Below are 18,291 nucleotides of genomic sequence, written 5' to 3' on the forward strand. Positions count from 1 at the left end.
TTTCCTCCCCCCTCACCACCCTCCCTGCCAGCTCCCCCTCCCCCAAATCATCTCCCCCCCTCACCTTGGGGACAGATGTAGAAGTAGCCCGAGGCCAGATGAACCAGAGCATCCAGAACTTTCTTGAAGCTGGCGCACAACTCACTAGCTTCTTTGTCCCTCTCCTGTGAACAATGGAAACATTTCGTCTTTTTTAGTTTTAGTAGGAGTTTTACGGCACTTGCAACACATTAAGGTCATATAAGTACCGAAGATTTAAAAAAAGTTTTAGTAAGAGTTTTACGGCACTTGCAAAACACTGTGGTTATATATGTGCCGAAGAATAGCTGTGTTACAAGAGAGTAACCAACACAAAAAAGGAGGGGAGATAAGGACCATAGATGTTTGATAGGAAAAAAGGAGCACACCACACCAGATCACCCACTAACCACCCACATTTCCGTGTCTTTTTGAGCCGTGAACAGAGCTTTTAGATAGTAAGAGTTTTACGGCATTTGCAACGCAACATGAAACAGTTCTTACAAGTGCCAAAGACAAGAAAGATGTGTTAAGAGAGAGTAACCTGCAAAGGAAAGGAGGAGAGATAAGAACAATTATTAATGTTTGAATAGAAAGAAGGAGCAAACCACACCAGATCACCCGCCAACCACCTGCAACCATGAACGCAGCAAGATGTTCTCTCAACTAATGACAGAATTTGACATCACAACTCTCTGTTCTTTAGTTTTGAGAAATTGTTCCCAGGGCAAAATTTTTAAAAAGATCTGAAAACCAAACGAACATTATGACCAGTACATTCACAGACAGTTATGTAAGACTTGCACTACTGAGACAGACATACAGTGTAGCAGAATATTTAAGACTTGCACCACTGAGACAGACATACAGTGTAGCAGAATATTTAAGACTTTCTCTACTTTACTGAAACAGACCTACAGCGCAGCAGGATGTTACATGTAAGACTTTCTCTACTCTACTGAGACAGACATACACTGCGGTGGAATGTTATACACGTACGACTTTCTCTGTTGTACTGAGACAAATATACGGCTCAGCAGAATGTTATATATCGCGGGCAGTATTGCATACAGACGTATCTCAAAGGCCGCCAAAAATGACTTAAGTCTGTAGGCAATACTGCCCACAAAATGTAAGACTTTCTCTACTCTACTGAGACAGATAAACAGTGTAGAAGACTGTCTTCTTCTTTCTTCTTCTCGATCGCATCCCACTTGAAGTCTGTTATCTGTCATAAATGGGCCATCCTGCTCAGTTCATCTGTCGGCCCGTATAGCTTCTCTTGTAGCATCAGTGGGTTTGGCCACGTTTCCTGTCTCAGGGCCCTGTGTGTCTTGCAGTGCTGAAGGATGTGTTCAACAGTTTGGTCCGCCTCTCCACACTGGCATTTTGGTGATTGTACTAGTTTAAAACATTTGTACATATGTTGTCTCAGTCTTGTGTGTTGTTAGAAGACTGTTACATATAAGACTTTCTCTGCTGAGACAGACACACAATGCTACAGAACGTTATATAATTTACGTAACAGTTTCTCTACTCTACAGAGACAGACCTACAGAGAGTTACCCACTGACCCGTGAGGCCGACAAACTAGCCAGAATGCCGTGGATGTGCCGCGACAAAAGCAACATGTTCTCCACGCAGCGCGGCAGGAAGTCCTCCTCCAGCTGGCGCCGGTCCTCCGACGTGACGCACGCCAGGCCACATGTCGCTTGGCTGCTCGCCACCACACACGCATATAAGAAGAAGAAGAACAATAACAACAAAAGTTATCAGTCGTTTGTACAGAAGCTAATCTTGTATTTTTACAGTGTGTGTGTGTTTGGGTCTGTGTGTGAATTCATGTGTGTGCGTGTTTTTATATGTGTATATGCCTGTGCTTGTGAAAAGATACCCATCCATCAATAGCACAAATCCAGATATTGTAATTGAAGAGGTGGGGTTCCATGGCGATTGAGATAAAATTAGCTAGAAAATGGCAGCCAAAGTTTGATGAGTTCCTAAGAAACAGCAGATTTATATTTTTGTCCATTTGATCAATGTTTTTTCACTAAAATCAAAACAGAAATGTGTGTTTAAATGGGCATTAAAAAAGGTGTTGAGCCAAAAGCAAAATAAAATAGATAAAATTTGCCCAGTGGGTGGGAAAAATTACGGTCTGTTTCTTCAATTTCATTATTTTGATGAGCACCTGATTTCGTAGTTTAGGCTCTCAGACTCGCAACCGTAAGGTCGTGGGTTTGAATCCCGCCAGGGGCCCGACATTGTCCTTAGGAAAGGCACTTTCCATGAATTTTCCTCACTTCACCCAGGTGGGAATGAGTACCCAGCTATAGACTATAATAGACAGTGAAAGACCTTGTCAGTTTGCTAGTGTCTGAGCGCTTCATCAGCTGCATGCACTGTATGCTTCCCGGGAAGCTGAGAATGTCTCTAAGTGTTCTTTGGTCTGTTGGGGTTATAATATAGTGTAAAACGCATAGAGTTTGCTGTGGAGCGGGGAATGTGCTGATGTGCTACACGAATGCTATTTATTATTATTTCATCACAATACCAAACATACACATACACACACGTAACACTACGACACACTTTCTGTTCCCATTCATCTCTAAATGGATATTCACATCCTCTAGAGCAAAGGTCGTTGTTTGCTGCAGGTCCTCCAGGCTCCAGCTGAGAGTGTAGGGTCTGTTTGCCCAGGGTTGGGTCAATATTTCCTTGTCAGTGCCTCCAGCATTGGGCAGGGTCCTAGCAGATAGTTTCTAGTTAGGCTGCCAGTTCTGCACTGACGCTGCTCTGCTGAGTTGCTGATCCTGAACTTTGTGAAGAGATGGTATTTCAACTACAACACACGCAAATAAACAAAAACACACAACAACACACACAAACGTACACACACACACACACAAAACACGCTCTACGTGTCACCTGACTAGCAGGGCCAGGTCGGCGGCGGCCCCCCACTCCCCAGGGATCACGCTGTAGTCTTGTCGCAGCACCAGCACCGCGACCTTGAGCAAGTTGTACTGCCAAAGCTCCTGTCTCATGCGGATGCCTTCTTCTGACGTTGCTGCCGCCTCATTGAGGATCGCTGGACAATCAAAACCAAAGAAAGAGCTTTATCATATATTTGAGACCAAGTTTTATGAGATTCAAATAATACTTAGGGTAAAAGTTACAACTAATTTTTGACAGCAGTTAAAGTGGGGTAGTAGTGATCAACATAAACAGAGTTGTTCATTTCTGCTGCTTGTCCTGAACAAATGATTGACCAATCAGAAACGAGGAATGTTCAGCTGCTGGTAAGGGAAGTGTGTGATCAGTCATAACCTATAAAGCCCCGCTCATAACTCATACATAAATCGTAATTGAGAGGAGCAGTCACTGTTTACCCAGTCCATAACAATGAACGTCAAGACAAACTTGCAACAGAGGCATTGCTTGTACTCCGAGTGGTAGCAACCCATGTGTTTGTTTTACCATGGCACTCCGTCTTCCGCGTTTGGCACATTTCGATTGAGCCCTTGCACAAAATCAACAGCAAAAAAAAAGAAAAAAAAAGCTAACCAAAGAATTTTAAAAAACCCCAAGCCAACCTTCTCATTATCTTCACCTTTTCAAAACAAAATAAAAACCCATTATTAGCCTTATGGCAGTTCTAATTTTCTGCGACCACCTCCGGTTGGGACCTCAGTAGAAGGGAATCGTTTATTTTCTTCATTTTTATCAGTCCTGCCTAAGACGGCTACCTGTCTTATACGGCCAATTTTCTCCTCGACAATGGGTGGCCGTCTTACACAGGTTTGACTGTAATTCTATAATATGGTTAAAATCAGGCGCCCGTCAAAATAATGCCATAGAAAAAACCAGCATTTTCCCACAGGTTAGGCCTATATTATAATTATAAGCCAACAACAAATTTAGGAACCATTTTATAATAAATGATAAATAGTTTAAAACTTTTTTTTTGCATTTCAAAAATTCAGTTATAAACTCATAAAAGTAAGGTACACTTTGATGCTTCTATTTAAACTTTGAAAAATGTCTGGGCGGTTGAGGTCTTTTAAAAAAATGTACACAGAAAAGAGTTTGTAAGATAAAAACGCTGACTGTAGTTACGGGTCTAGCCAGTCTCAAATAGTGGTGGGTGAGGGATCAAAGCAACTGTTAACTGAAGATATTATTTTACTTTCATTCCCTTCTCATCATGCTCAGGTATTGTAGCCTGTATGGGTCAAACTTTCAGTTGGCATACAGATTCTGTGACATATTAGACGATCTAGAAACCAAATTTTGAAATACATGTAAATAACTTGAGGCTAGGACATGGTCAGTGGCGGTGGGTGGACCAAAATTTGGGTGGGGCTTAGGCTGCTTCCAGTTCTTTATCACCAAATAGCTTGAAGAACTAAACAGTGATGATTTTTCTATACTCACGGTGAGCCACGGCATTTAGAGAACCATTCAAAGGAGAAGAGTTACCTTTGTTTTCCATCTCTTTGTTCTTAGTTTAATTCTTGTTGATGGTGGGGACGAAACCGATTCACCTCCAAATTTCCTCTAATTAATTTTCATGTGATGAAAAAATTGCCTTAACAGTAGTTCGGCCTCATTTATAACTGTTAAATCGAAGCAGCACAAAGAAAAACATGCACACACAGCACTTCAAACATAATAATTACTTCTATGAGCTGGATTAGGCCGTGTAGTTGAGAAAGTTGAATGCACCCAACAAAGAACCAATGAGCGGATAGGTATCTGTGTCACTGGGGGAAAGTGTGTCGTAAACTTTCACCCCATTGTCATTGTCAGGGTTAGGAGAGTGTGAGCCCTCGATACAGTGTTATTTTTTCCCAGTCTTCTACCTTTTTACAAGAAGAGTTTCATTAAGGACGGGCCGTGAGAAAGGGCTCATCCCTTGCTGAGCCCTAAAGACATTTGATTGGCTGCGGGGTTACTATAGTAGTTGTAAGCGGTGACAACAGTGATTGGATAAACGAGCAAGCCGCCGAGTTGATCCCTCTGTGTTCACTGCATGTGGTCATAACAGTTTCAACAGCTTATTGCATTATGGAGAAACTTTCCTTTACTTTGGGATAGAGTTGGGGGTGGTGGGTGGGGAGGGGGTAGGGGCTCAAGCCCGTGAGCCTGTCACTACCCACCGCCAATGGACATGGTGTTACTCAGGTTAAAAAGTAAACAGAAAAGGAGGGCACTTTGTATTAACAGCCCTTCAAATAATAAAAGGACTTCAATGATTGTTAGTAAATGTTAGGTAGTAGACTTGAAATCTAGATCAGAGATCTAGATCTAGATCTAGATACTTACTGTCAGTTGTCAGAAGTCTTTTATGAGAGCACTAGCTGTCACAAAGACAAACTATCTAAGAAATCCACACTAATAGATCTAGATCTACCCATGTTAGATATAAAACTGTTGGTTGTACGCTCCTTTTTTAATAATGAAGTTTAACACCCCCCCCCCCTCCTCCGTGTTTCCAACCATAGCAATTTAAATTTTAAAAATTCACGTTAGTGTTGGCCACCTTTATTCTCACCCGGAGTGAGAATAGTGCAGGCGAGTCTTGTGGCTATTCTCACCCAGTGTGCGTTCACCAAATTTTGCGTTCACCCTAAACCACAGAATTCTACACTGTGATAGCAGAAAAATTGTACAATTCTGTGCCGTGAACAAACGTTCCATTACAACTGTAGCCTACTAAAAGCGTACAATTTTGTCTGTGGGCAGTGGAGAGAGAGAGAGAAAGAGAGAGAGGAGTAGCGCGAGAATTTCCGGGCAAAACAAAATGGCGACCCGCGTAGTTCGGCTCGATTCGAAAAGTTAAATAGCTGTAGCATCTTTGTAGACAACCAAATTAATTTACTGTTGTGTTTTAACATCATTTTAAAATTTTGTTTTGGTCAATTTGATCGTCCACACCGATAGACAGTATTCAGAAAGAGACAGAGAGAGAGAGAAGAGGGGAGGAGTTGATCTTGCGAGAACTTCCGGGCGGGTGAGAATAGCCACTTTCGTTCGTGTTAGTGGCCATTTGTTTTGTGAGATCTGCAGCAAAAAATACTGCAGTTTGACCCAAAAAAGCAGTGCACCTAGAAGTAGATCTAAAAATCTAGATCTATGTGCAGGAGGGAAAGTAAAAATTGCCGCAGACGAAAACGTTCCACACTTACGTTTTAGCTGTAACAACAACGCAGGAACTTTTCTGTCTCGGCTTTCTGAAACTTCTTTGGCAATGCCGACGATTCTCGGATCCCCTTTTCGAGAAGCCGTTGACCTTCCAGTATCCATTTTCCTAGTTTATCAAGATAAGATCTGGTGAAACACGGAGGTTGATTTACAGATTTCGTTTCTCCAAGAAGTTATTGCAAAGTTTTAGAGTGCAGGCAGGTCCAGTCATGTAAAACTCGCGCTACTTTCCCTTTGTCGCCTATCTCGCTGCCGTGAATCCAAGGACGCTTTGGTTATGTCCCTTGACTACTTCCGTGTCAGGCCAGTGAACTCGTACGTTATCTCGACCTAGATCACTCAAGTCAAGGGGAACAAACCGGAACACTTGAGCGAAAATGTTTTTTAATTAAAGGGAACATGAACATATTGAAAACGTTACCTTTGTTTCTACCGTGTTCTTTTACAGAATTACAATAAAACGTAGAGAGAAATCATGCTCTTAGTTGCACTCTTACCCTCAGCTAACTATTTTTTGTGTCATAAAAAACACATCTCTAAACTAAGAGACATGAGCACAAAGAACCCTTGCGTGTACGGATTCTGTCTATTTCTCCATCGGAATGTGAAAGCGAAATAAGTTTTCCTGAAACCCAAAGCTACAGAGTTTATTCCCAAGTCAAAAGCTTGACAACCCAGCCATGAGGGCATGTAATGAAACAAGCTTTGTCTCATTCTCCAAATTCACAGCTTCAACGCCGACTTTCCGCACCACTGGAGCCATTATGTTATAAATATATTGTATTTTTTTGACGGAAACGAAATCATCATGATTCTATCAGTGACAAGTAGGCGGCCTACTTCAGGGTTGATTTAAAGAGATTCCAAATCAGAAAAACGTGTTGTCATTATCACTAGTGTGGCTTGCTCCTTCTTTCTTATCAAACATCTATGGTCCTTATCTCTCCTTTCTTCTTTTCTGTGTTTGTCACTATCTAGTAACATCTTTAATCTTCGGTGCTTTATTATTATTATTATTATTATTATTATTTATTATTTTTTTATTTTTAAAGACACGTTTTCCACTTGTGGTCTGTTGGGCCAATGTCACTACCAGGATTTGACTGACGTGGTATTCTTGCTTCTCTGCATGCATGCCTCAGCTTTACCGACTCTGTTTTTCTCGAAAGCCGAAATCCTTGCTGCCACATGTCACGACTTTATGTCACTGTGATCGGCCATGACAGAGGCTTTCCCACTCATCCACATCCAGGGAGCAATCTTTTAGAGAAGTATTCTGGGTGTCTTCATTTCATATGAATTATAATATACAGTCCAACCTGCCTTATTGGAAACGTGTCAAAATGGAATCTCTCCGCTCTCCCTTTAATAAATTCCTCCGATGGGGGCGGAGCTAAGGGTGGAAGCAAAGGAGATATTCAAATGTTTTTGTTTTTAATAGGTCAAACAGTGGACTTATGAAATGCAAATGCTGATAACAACAGATGACAGACACCATTATCAGAGAGGTTAGCAGCACTTGAGTGAGAGGTATGAAGTTTTGACCAATGCTTGCCGACCGGGCAAGTGACCCTTGATCCCACCGGCTGGGCCTCTGACACCCAAATTCCCCCGTCTTTGACGGAATTTTTTTTCTGGCTCCCTTGCGATTCCGTCTTACACACACACACACACACACACATAACAAATATACACACACATTGACATATATTATAAGTGAACCAGTGAGTGAGAGCACAAATGACTATATTCAGCCACACGGCACTGAACACAGAACAGGTTAGGAGACCTAGGACTCACTTCCGAATTCAACATCTATGATCTCCGATACCACTGAGCTGGTCTTTTCCCATCACTCATGGTTCAAATCCTTCAAAGAAGGTACTGTATTATAGGTCCTCTCCTGCCTCTTTCTCCTTCTATTGTTCAAGTGAGAGCAAGATGTTCCAGGGCTTTCTATGACGCCAAGCGTCCTGGTCAATGTGTCTGTCTGTCTGTTTGTCCCTGTTGCTATACGGGACGGCAGTCTGTGCTATCACCTGGCAAGGCTCTTTTCTTTGTCCGAATTTCTTCCTCTTTCATAGCCACACATCAGCATATTTACACACTGACATATCGATTTATCGGAATATTGACACACGGACATATCACTGACACATTGGCATACCGACACACAGAACATATATCGACACATTGGCATACCGACACAGGGAGATATCACTGACATATCAACACATTAGCACACTGACACACAGAATATATTGACACATTAGCATACTGACACACGGACATATCAACAGTGGGCGGTACAGTGACCCCTCTAGATCTGCCAAGCGCGATTGCATTTGCCAAGTATAGAAAAAAACGAATAGCAACCAATAATATGAACAGCTCCAGCTGAACTTTAACACAGGTTCAAATTGTACATTTCTGTTGGATCAGAAGCAAGGCTATATTATGTGTATTATGTGTCTAAGATTAAGACCCTTAAGATATATACATTTTTAAAAAGCCGATATAGTTTTCTGGCCGCCTCAGACCTTTCACATATAACACATTGTGAATCCTCACAATATAACAGCCTCATTGTCAGATACTTTGCAAACTGGCCAGACTGGCCAAAGTGGCACAGTTTCATTGACGATTCTCTCGGCGACTTAAAATTTTTATTCTAATGCTTAAAAGAATACTGGCAGAGCCTAAAAATGAAGGTACTTTCATAATTAACTGAAATCAGGAGCTAATTGGGGAATAATGCTAGATATAGGCCAAACTCAAAAAGACATGTGTGGGAAAGAGTGAGTGCTGTGCGTCATGTGTGACGTGTGCCTCTGGCAGCCGGTTCACGAGCGGGACAGCAGGGTAATTATACATTAGGTTGATAGTGACCGTACAACTCTGACAGTTGGCAGACGGCAGTGTAAAGGCACAAATACTATGTTTATATTAGATGTTCCTTTTCGTACATTGGCAAAACCTGGCGGTAAGCGGGGCTTGCAGTACGCCCGGGGGGGGAAGGTTTGGTTTGCAACAAGGTTTGACTGTATATTGGCACATTGACACACGGACATTATGTAGGCATATTATATATATTGACACAAGGACATTGTATATAGGCATATTATTGACACAAGAACATTATATATAGGCATATATATATATTGACACAAGGACATTATCTATTTGTGGTGGCCGAATTTTGCTATTCAAAAGGCTTTTTAATGGCAGCATCGATCGACATGCGATTTTCGCCAAAAGATTCTTTAAAATATTCTCCAAATCATGACGCCCTTCGTTTTTTCAGTTTTGAGACAGTTTTGCTGCAAAAAGCTTAAGTTCTTTATTTCGCCGATCGCTTTCGTAGGCCGACGCTTCTGTCTCTGCAATTTTAGAAAATCTGCCAGGTTTGTTCATTTTAAGTGGTACTTCTGTTCAATACTATCGCGCATTGTTGCGCAATACTGAGCACTATTTCAAGTGTGCGACCCTTGGATCTAGCCTCATGTTTTCTTTTTTTTCTTGGTGCTAAACTCGACTGTGATCCTTTCGTTTGATGCCCATCATCGCTTTTTCTGGACTCCTTTGTCAAATTCTTTTTCTTGCTACTGGGAACAATGTTAATAGGTCTTAGATTAGAATCTAGATCTGCACCGATCATTCCTTTCATCGAAAGGGGGCCCAGCTAGTATTATATAAAGACAGTGACACATTTCCCTCACCGCATGCATCTCTCAACCACTCCACCCAAACAGAAAAAAACAACAAAAAACAAACTCAAATGTCCTGGTTGTTGGAGACAATGTTTATTGATTTCTCTCCCCATCTCCTTCTTCTACCACGGTCAATCTTTCCATTCTTTCTCCCTCTCTGTACACTGGGCCACAAAACACAAGCCCATGGCTCCAACAGACACAGCCTGTGAACTTGACAGGTAAGAAATGTGTGGCGTGGCATCGTGGCGAGATCAGGCTCTCAACAAAATAATACAGTCGAAGAAACCGAGATTTTCCATCCTTTGGGCAATATTTATCTATTTTCTTTCTTCTCAACATCTTTTATCTTCAATTAAAAACACATTTCTGTGTGGATTTTACTGAAACATGTTGATCGAAGGCACAAAAAAGTATCTCTCACCTTTTATTCCAAGTATACATTTTTATATAGGTATTTTTTTCCATCAAAAGCAAGACAAATAAGCAAGCTTTACAATGATACCAATAACTCCATGTGCCCATAAATTGACGAGCGCCTGATTTCACCGTAGAACCGTGACACAAATATAACAGCACAGCAGAAACAATCAGCTGGCAACACTTACAGAGAAACTAACTGCAGCATTGGCGAAGACACAAGAAGAAAACTACAGACTGTTCAAATACGTCATTCTCACATATACAAGAATCCCGCAGGTCACAAAGACTGGGCAGCACATAGCGTTTATATAATATACATTATGTATGTCTGTACTGTCAGTTCCGTCACTAGACACACACAAATACAAGGCGGGCTGATGACTTGAGTTACTTCTCGCAATCCACCAATAGAGACATCGGACAGAAATCGACATGGTGTCAAATTTGTAGAGGCTCTACTGATGCCATTTTCTTCAAACTGAATGTGTCTTTTATCATGTCATACAAGTAAATTGTACAAACTCCACTTGTAAATTTCGCGCATCTATTTCCATGGGGTAAAATCTGAGATGTAACAAATTTCTAAGCACCCATCACATATACTGTGACATGCACCCCCCCCCCCACATATATACTGCGACATACACCCCCCCCCCCCCCACACACACCTCCCTGACCACTACAGGGAAACTAGGTGCCGTGCGCAGTGTTGGCGAAGACACAACAATAAATCTACAGACAGTTCCAACACGTCCTTCTCATACACGAGAAATCAGCGGGTTACAAAGTCTGGAAAGCACATAGCGTTATATATAAGTACTGTCAGTGCTATCACTAGACACTCACACACACACATATTTACTGTAACATACCCCCCTCCGTCCCCCCCCCCCCCAAGGGACCACTATATATGGTAACAACACATCGGTACATCTGCCGCTGACATCACCAGTTCTGGGGGCCCTTCGACGGGTCTGTCTTCCTGGAAAAGTCTGGCGGGTCGGGAGCCCGCTCTGGCAGGATGTGTGGGCTGGGCGTGGGCTTGGGGCGGTTGGAGGAGTGCAGGCGGACCTTGCCGAAGAAGCCGAGCTCTGGCCGGTCCTGGTCCAGGTTGTCCTTGACGCATTTGTCGAAGGTCGCTTGCGTCTTGCGGCAACTGAAACAGTGTTTGAACAACGAGAGGAACATTACAGATTTTTGCAATTTTAAAGCTTCAGTAAAGGGGTTTTTTTTTTTTATAGTAGAGTGTTTTACGGCGCTTGCAACTGCATAGGTCATATGAGCGCGCGGGACACACCTAATATTTTCAGTTGGTAGGAAATTTTGAATTTTGCCCGGGTGGCGGCCGAAGCCTACTCTTATCGATTTTAGACCACCAAGGGATCTTTAACGTGCGCAACTTGCACACGGGCCCTCCGAGATTTTTCGCCCTTGTCCGAGAAGGCTAGGTGTAGATCTTTCCTACCAGAAGATCAGGGGTGTGGCTGAAAGACTGCAGTAAGAAGAAGCGAAGGAGTAGCAGTAGAAAGGCTGCAGAAAGAATCAGGAGCCCAGAGGAGGGGGCAAAGGAGGTGACGGGGTGAGGGCAGAAAGTGGAGACGAAAGCAGACGACAGAACATTGCTAGAGAGCAGGAAATGAGGTGAAAGGAGACAAATTTAGAGAAGAAAATTTTTCGGTCGCTACCCGGATTCGAACCCGGGACCTTTTGAGTGAGAGGCCAACAGAGCCCCCAGTAAAGGTTTTACGACACATTTGCAACACAAGTAGGTCATATAAGTGCCGAAGATTACAGATGCTACTAGGCAGTAACATGCACAGAAAAGAAGGAGGAGAGACAAGAACAATAGATGTGTGATAGAGGAAAGAGAAAGAGCAAAACACAACAGAGCACCTGCCAATCATCCATGCAGACAGTTTGTTTGTTTGTTCTTTTACTTAAGTAAAGATAAGCACATCAACACAACAATAGTCACATATAATGCCGGGAAAAATCAAACGTTAGACAGAAAAAAGAGGGAAAGGAAAAAAGGAGAACCTACCAGTTATACCCTCCAACCACCCAGATAGACAAAAACAACAGAAAGGAAAAAAAAAAAGAAGTAGGATCTACCAACGACATTATCCAACCTCCATGATGTGATAAAAAATGCTGTTTCTATTTATCACCAGACAGAGAGACAGACAGATAGTAGGTACCACAAACCTGCCTTGTGCCCCCGTGGCGCACTGTCACGGAGACCAAAGCCCATATTTTTACCCTCCTAAAACACTGTGTGATCATGCATACACAGACACTTGATATATCTGAAATTCTATAAGGTGGTACAGTTAACTATGAAATCAGAGGACTTTGAAATTTCAGTCTGTGGTACCTACATATATAATGCAGGGAAAAATCAAACGTTAGAAAGAAACAAAAGGGAAAGAAAAAAAGTAGAACCTACCAGTGACACACTCCACCCACCCACACAGAGAAAAACAACAGAGGAAAAAAAAGAAGTAGGACCAACCAATGACACGATCAAACCTCCATGTGAAAAATGTTGTTTCTCAGACAAACAGACGGAATGATAGACAGACAGACAGGCAGGCAGACCGACTGACAGGAAGGCAGACAGACAAGTAAACAGACGGACAGGCAGAGAGAAAGGCAGACAGATAAGCAGACAGACAAACAGGCAGGCAGAGAGACAGACAGACAGACTCACTTCTTAAACTCCATTTCACCCCCAGAGTGATCGATACATTGCATGTACTGGTTGAACTCAGCAAGACACGATTTCTTCACCAGACCCAGGAATTCGAAAGCGCACCGAGTGACCTCCTTGCCCTCGTTGATGCACTTGCGGGGGTCGCCCTCCTCTGACCGACACAGCATGAACTCCTGGGAGAGGGGGTGTGGTGGGGGGAGGTGGAGGGAACATCAGTTAGAAAATGGAAAGTGTTTGTTTGCTAGAAACACCACAGTTTTTTAATAAGATCTGTACTACTAATCAATACATAGTAACACCACTGTGTTTAAAGATCAAATTTCTCTAGCAAAATGACTTTTTGTTTGATAAAGATCAGTCTGTGAATAAAAAAAGTTATGGCTATGTACAGTACTGACGACTGAAGGATTTTACTATGTTACAACAAGAAACACCGAAAACAGGTTTTTGTCTGAACCATACATGATTTTTAAGCAACAGCAATGCTCTTTAGACAGAAGTACCTGATCACCAAAAGTAAAAGTTCTTAGATCTAGAAAATCTATATCTAGAGTCTAGATTCTAGTAATCCTAGAGTAGGTACTGCAAACTGGCCGTGCGACCCCGTGGCGCACTGTCACAGAGACCAAAGCCCATATTTTTACCCTCCTAAAACACAGTGTGAACATGCATACACACAGACACTTGATATATCAGAAGAAAGAGGAGCGTTTCCTCTTTTCAGTGGTATTATTTATTTGAATCAACGATTCTTTTGAAAGCAAAATCTTGCGGGATAAAAGACAACATTATCGAGGTTTTCACCGCAGCGGCCGCGCGTTTCGTGTATTGATTTTTAGAGTCACCTCGGTTGAACAGGAACGGGGAGCGTATGGTATTAAATACTGCAATCTGATTCGTCGATATTTCAAGATGAGAAGACGCTCTTTCCGGTGATATATAAATCTAAAGACTGTCCTTAAAGAATTAATAGAAGAGATTTGAGTGTGAAAACTTTCGGTACTGTTTTTTTTAATGGAACCAGTAATCGGACTGACTACGGAAATATATCGGCAGAAAGCCCATTCATTCCTCTTCAAGAATAACACAGCCATATACGCAAATAAACACCGGACGCTCCCCGACGGCTCGCAAGCAGGGCACCATCGCCCCGGTTTCGTATAAATTCTCTCTTCTTCCCTTCAGCGCGGCCCGGCGCGCAGCCGATAAGCCGGCGGTCGCGAGAAGTGATTTTAACCTCCCCTTGTATTTCTTGCCGTTTTGGTCAAAAAGCCATGTTTACCGTACGTCAATAAATGGAAGTGGCTATTCTCGCCCGGTGTGAGAATAGAAAAATACGATCTACCTCTCACCCAGGGTGAGACTTGCCAGCGTAGGCTATTCTCACTCGGTGTGAAACAAGACCTGTTTTTCCTCATTTTGGAATACTGTCTATCGGTGTGGATGATCAAATTGATAAAAGCCAAGAAAAAATTACGTTATAGCACAAAAGTAAGCAAATTTTATCGTCTTCAAAGATGCTATGGCTATTTCACTTTTCGAATCGAGCCGAACTACGCGGGTTGCCATTTTTTATTGTTTTGCCCGGAAGTTCTCGCAAGATCTACTCCTCCCCTCTCTCTCTGTTCTTTCTGGATACTGTCTATCGGTGTGGAAGATCAAATTGACCAAAACAAAGTTAAAAAATGATGTTAAAAAAACAAGAAAACTAAATTAATTTGGTTGTCTACAAAGATGCTACGGCTATTTAACTTTCTGAATCGAGCCGAACTACGCGAGTCGCCATTTTGTTTTGCCTGGAAGTTCTCGTGCTACTCCTCTCTCTCTCTCTCCACTGCCCACAGACAAAATTGAACGCTTTTTAACACTAACAGTAGTAATAGATCTACAACGTTTGTTCACAGCACAGAATTCTATAATTCTGTTTTCACAGTGTAGAACTCTGTAGTTCAGGGTGAACGCTTCACTGGTTGGCCTAGGCTATAACGGTGAACGCCCAACGGGTGAGAATAGCCAAAAGACTCGCCTGCGCTATTCTCATCCGGGGTGAGAATAGAGGTGGCCTCAATAAATTTCCATCTTCTGGTTATTTGATAGCCGTGAAAAAAAATTGAGCTTGTTCTCTATGTGCATAGGTGTGTGTCTACAAGATTTTGTGAATGTCCATTGAAATTTAAGAATGTTGTGACATCTCAAAGTGTAGACATTTCGCAATTAAAAAACTACATAAAGTAACTAGATATCTAGAATCTAGAATCTAGATCTAGATATATCTCTAGTAACTATAACTTTTTCTGCAACTTCAGATGTTCATTATAACTTTGTTAAAAATGAAGCTAGATCTAGATAGGCCACCTCTATTCTCACCCGGAGTGAGAATAGTGCAGGCGAGTCTTGTGGCTATTCTCACCCGGTGCGCGTTCACCAAATTTTGCGTTCACCCTAAACCACAGAATTCTACACTGTGATAACAGAAAAATTGTAGACTTCTGTGCCGTGAACAAACGTTCCATTACAACTGTAGCCTACTAAAAGCGTACAATTTTGTCTGTGGGCAGTGGAGAGAGAGAGAGAAAGAGAGAGAGGAGTAGCGCGAGAATTTCCGGGCAAAACAAAATGGCGACCCGCGTAGTTCGGCTCGATTCGAAAAGTTAAATAGCCGTAGCATCTTTGTAGACAACCAAATTAATTTACTTTTGTGTTTTAACATCATTTTTTAACTTTGTTTTGGTCAATTTGATCGTCCACACCGATAGACAGTATTCAGAAAGAGACAGAGAGAGAGAGAGAGAGAAGAGGGGAGGAGTTGATCTTGCGAGAACTTCCGGGCGGGTGAGAATAGCCACTTTCATCTAGATCTAGATCTAGAGTAGGCCCGCATCACCGCGCTACTGTTTTGGTGCGCAACCCCCGGTCTCCTGCTTTGTTTTGGATAAGAACAGCGAAAACGAGGTCATTTTCTGTGAGCATGCGCAGAATGCAGCTTATTTCACTTTCGTTTTGGAGGTTCCTGTCAACACACGTGATTCTACGGTGTCGGAAAGTTTTGCCCCTTCATATTAATGGTTTTCGTAACCGGTATCGATCATTTTACTAAGCGCTTGAGTAGTCGATTATTTAGCACATCTAGCTAATCTAGCTCTAATGTATCGTAGAATGTATACTAGAATCGATAAATACTATCGCAGGCTGCTTCTTAATGCCCAGGAACGTGTTAGATAGGGTTGCGCACTGAAGAGGACAAAATTTGGGCAGTCCGTTTCGTGCGCAATATCGGCTTTTTTGCTATTTGGCATTGATAGTGTGGCTTCTAGGCCCTTTGTTTGTTTTACTTATTAAGTTATTTCTCTATGACCTGCATTGTGCACTGAAACAGACTGTTTTCCTTCCATTTGGATGCATTATATTGCCATTGGAAGATGATAAGTTAATGTATTCATGTCAAAATTAATTAATATGAAAATATAATCTCCAAAATGTTCAATTTCTTCTTTTCATGTCTTTTTCTTCTTCTTTTTTGCCCTTTTCCTTAAAGAATACTAGTCTAGGTATAGTCTAATTCTTGTTTTCTTCTTTCACTTCCTTGTGTCCACAGCACCTTTCTTTTTCAATTTCTTCTTTTCACGTCTTTTTCTTCTTCTTTTTTGTCCTTTTCCTTCTAAAATACTAGTCTAGGTATAGTCTTATTCTTGTTTTCTTCTTTCCCCTTCTTGTGTCCACAGCACCTTTCTTTTTATCCATTATCAAAACACATACACAAGGTGTAAGGAAATCTCCTGTCAGGGGGCGCACAGCTCCCAAAAAGAACACGCCTAATTGACCTTGGCCTTCCATTATGGTCAGTACAGGAACTTCTTGCAAGGAAAAGAAGACAAAGCAAGGATAGAGAAAGATGAAAAGTGTCAGAAAAGAGCTAGATCTAGATCTAGAGCTGTAAACATGGTACTATTGCGCACCAAACAAGACGATATGTTGCACCAAACCAGAAACCTTGCGCACCAAACCAGACACACGTTACCAAACAAACACCACCACAACATATAGAAATTTTAAACTGCTGTTACAGTAATGCGCTACACCGTATAGAGAGGAAGTTTTTCTAACTTCTGGTGAAAAAATCATGAAGATCGACCTGTAACTTCCAGAGATATCCACAAAAGATCGCTTACTGTATATCGCACCACAGGATGTACTCTAGATCTATATGTACAAATTTGGTATCAAATTCTCAGAATGATAAATTCTATAAAAGGTAGTGCAGTTAACTATGAAATCAGAGGACTTTGAAATTTCAGTTTGTGGTACCTACTAGATTCTAGATCTAGTCTAGATATCTAGACTAGATCTAGATCTAGATTAGATTCTTTTAGATCTAGAGTCTAGAGGCTAGCCTAAAGACAAGATCTACACATACCGGGAGTCCCGTCCAGGACCAACAATCACAGTATTCCAAGTGAAAATGATTAACTAGGCTCTTGTAGGCCTAGCCCTATAGGCAACTAGATCTAGATCTAATATAGATCTAGATCTAGATCTAGATATATTAGAGTTAGTGGCAGCAGACAAAACAGTCAAAATGTCAACAGTGAGAGACGGACAGTCAGAGTCAGAGCAGAGAGTGAGAGAAGAGTGGAGCCGAGAGCATCATCTCACCTTGCTCACGTTGTCACAATACTTTCCCAGGTGATGTGCCGTGGAACGAAACACAGCAGAAGTAATTTCGAGCTCAGGCACAGTGAGCTCTTCATAACTAGGCAAATAATCTTGATTTGTAAACGGCATTTTGACGCCTGTTTGCCGTAGATTTTAGGTGACCTTGCTGTGACCGGAAGTAACAGAAAATCATCAGGAGTTGCTTCTCTTGATGACAGATTCAAGGGAAATAACATATATAACTTTTAAAAATATTTTAGGAACAATCAAACTTATCCCCCCTCCCCTAATGTAATTGTAAATGGAGGTGTCGGTGGGTGGCTTGTGGTGGTGGAGTGGTGGTGTTAATGATGGTGTGATGGTGACGTGTGGCGGTGGTGGTAGGGATGGTGATGGTAGTGGTGGTAGTGGTCGTGGTAGGGGTGTTGATGGTGGTGACGTTGATAGTGGTGGTGGTGGTAGTGGTGGTGTTGGTGGAGGTGGTAGCATTGATGGTGGTGTTGATAAAGGAAGTTTTTATGGTTTTGAGAAATGTAGCAGACATTTTAATATTCGCATTATATT

The 18,291-nt window shown here is 42.0% G+C and overlaps 2 protein-coding genes across 2 annotated transcripts in view; both read right to left on the bottom strand.

The window, feature by feature from the left end:
* LOC101861972 (IQ calmodulin-binding motif-containing protein 1) overlaps positions 1-6,926 on the bottom strand; it is a gene marked incomplete in the record, with an annotated part of 19,657 nt that extends 12,731 nt beyond the window's left edge. Inside the window, 4 exon segments of the mRNA XM_013086097.2 lie at positions 65-164; positions 1,593-1,734; positions 2,950-3,112; positions 6,213-6,926. Of these exon segments, the coding sequence (XP_012941551.1) occupies positions 65-164; positions 1,593-1,734; positions 2,950-3,112; positions 6,213-6,330 (523 nt within the window).
* A 4,332-nt stretch (positions 6,927-11,258) lies between these two features.
* LOC101858353 (NADH dehydrogenase [ubiquinone] 1 alpha subcomplex subunit 8) lies at positions 11,259-17,923 on the bottom strand. Its single transcript, XM_005104759.3, has 3 exons — positions 17,728-17,923; positions 13,072-13,247; positions 11,259-11,517 (listed from the first exon to the last, which is right to left on the bottom strand). The coding sequence occupies exons 1-3, from the start codon at positions 17,854-17,856 to the stop codon at positions 11,307-11,309; spliced, it is 516 nt and encodes a 171-aa protein (XP_005104816.1). The 5' UTR covers positions 17,857-17,923; the 3' UTR covers positions 11,259-11,306.
* Between the last annotated feature and the right edge of the window lie 368 nt (positions 17,924-18,291).

The sequence above is a fragment of the Aplysia californica genome, unplaced genomic scaffold, assembly GCF_000002075.1.
Source record: "Aplysia californica isolate F4 #8 unplaced genomic scaffold, AplCal3.0 scaffold00435, whole genome shotgun sequence".
In the NCBI taxonomy this organism is placed as follows: domain Eukaryota; kingdom Metazoa; phylum Mollusca; class Gastropoda; order Aplysiida; family Aplysiidae; genus Aplysia; species Aplysia californica.

Excerpts from the sequence above, each read along its gene's own strand:
- LOC101858353 (XM_005104759.3), bottom strand. The coding sequence starts at position 17,856 with ATGCCGTTTACAAATCAAGATTATTTGCCTAGTTATGAAGAGCTCACT. Across the intron at positions 13,248-17,727 it reads ATTGTGACAACGTGAGCAAG|GAGTTCATGCTGTGTCGGTC; the intron begins GTGAGATGATGC and ends CCCCTCTCCCAG. Across the intron at positions 11,518-13,071 it reads GGTGAAATGGAGTTTAAGAA|TTGCCGCAAGACGCAAGCGA; the intron begins GTGAGTCTGTCT and ends ACACTGTTTCAG.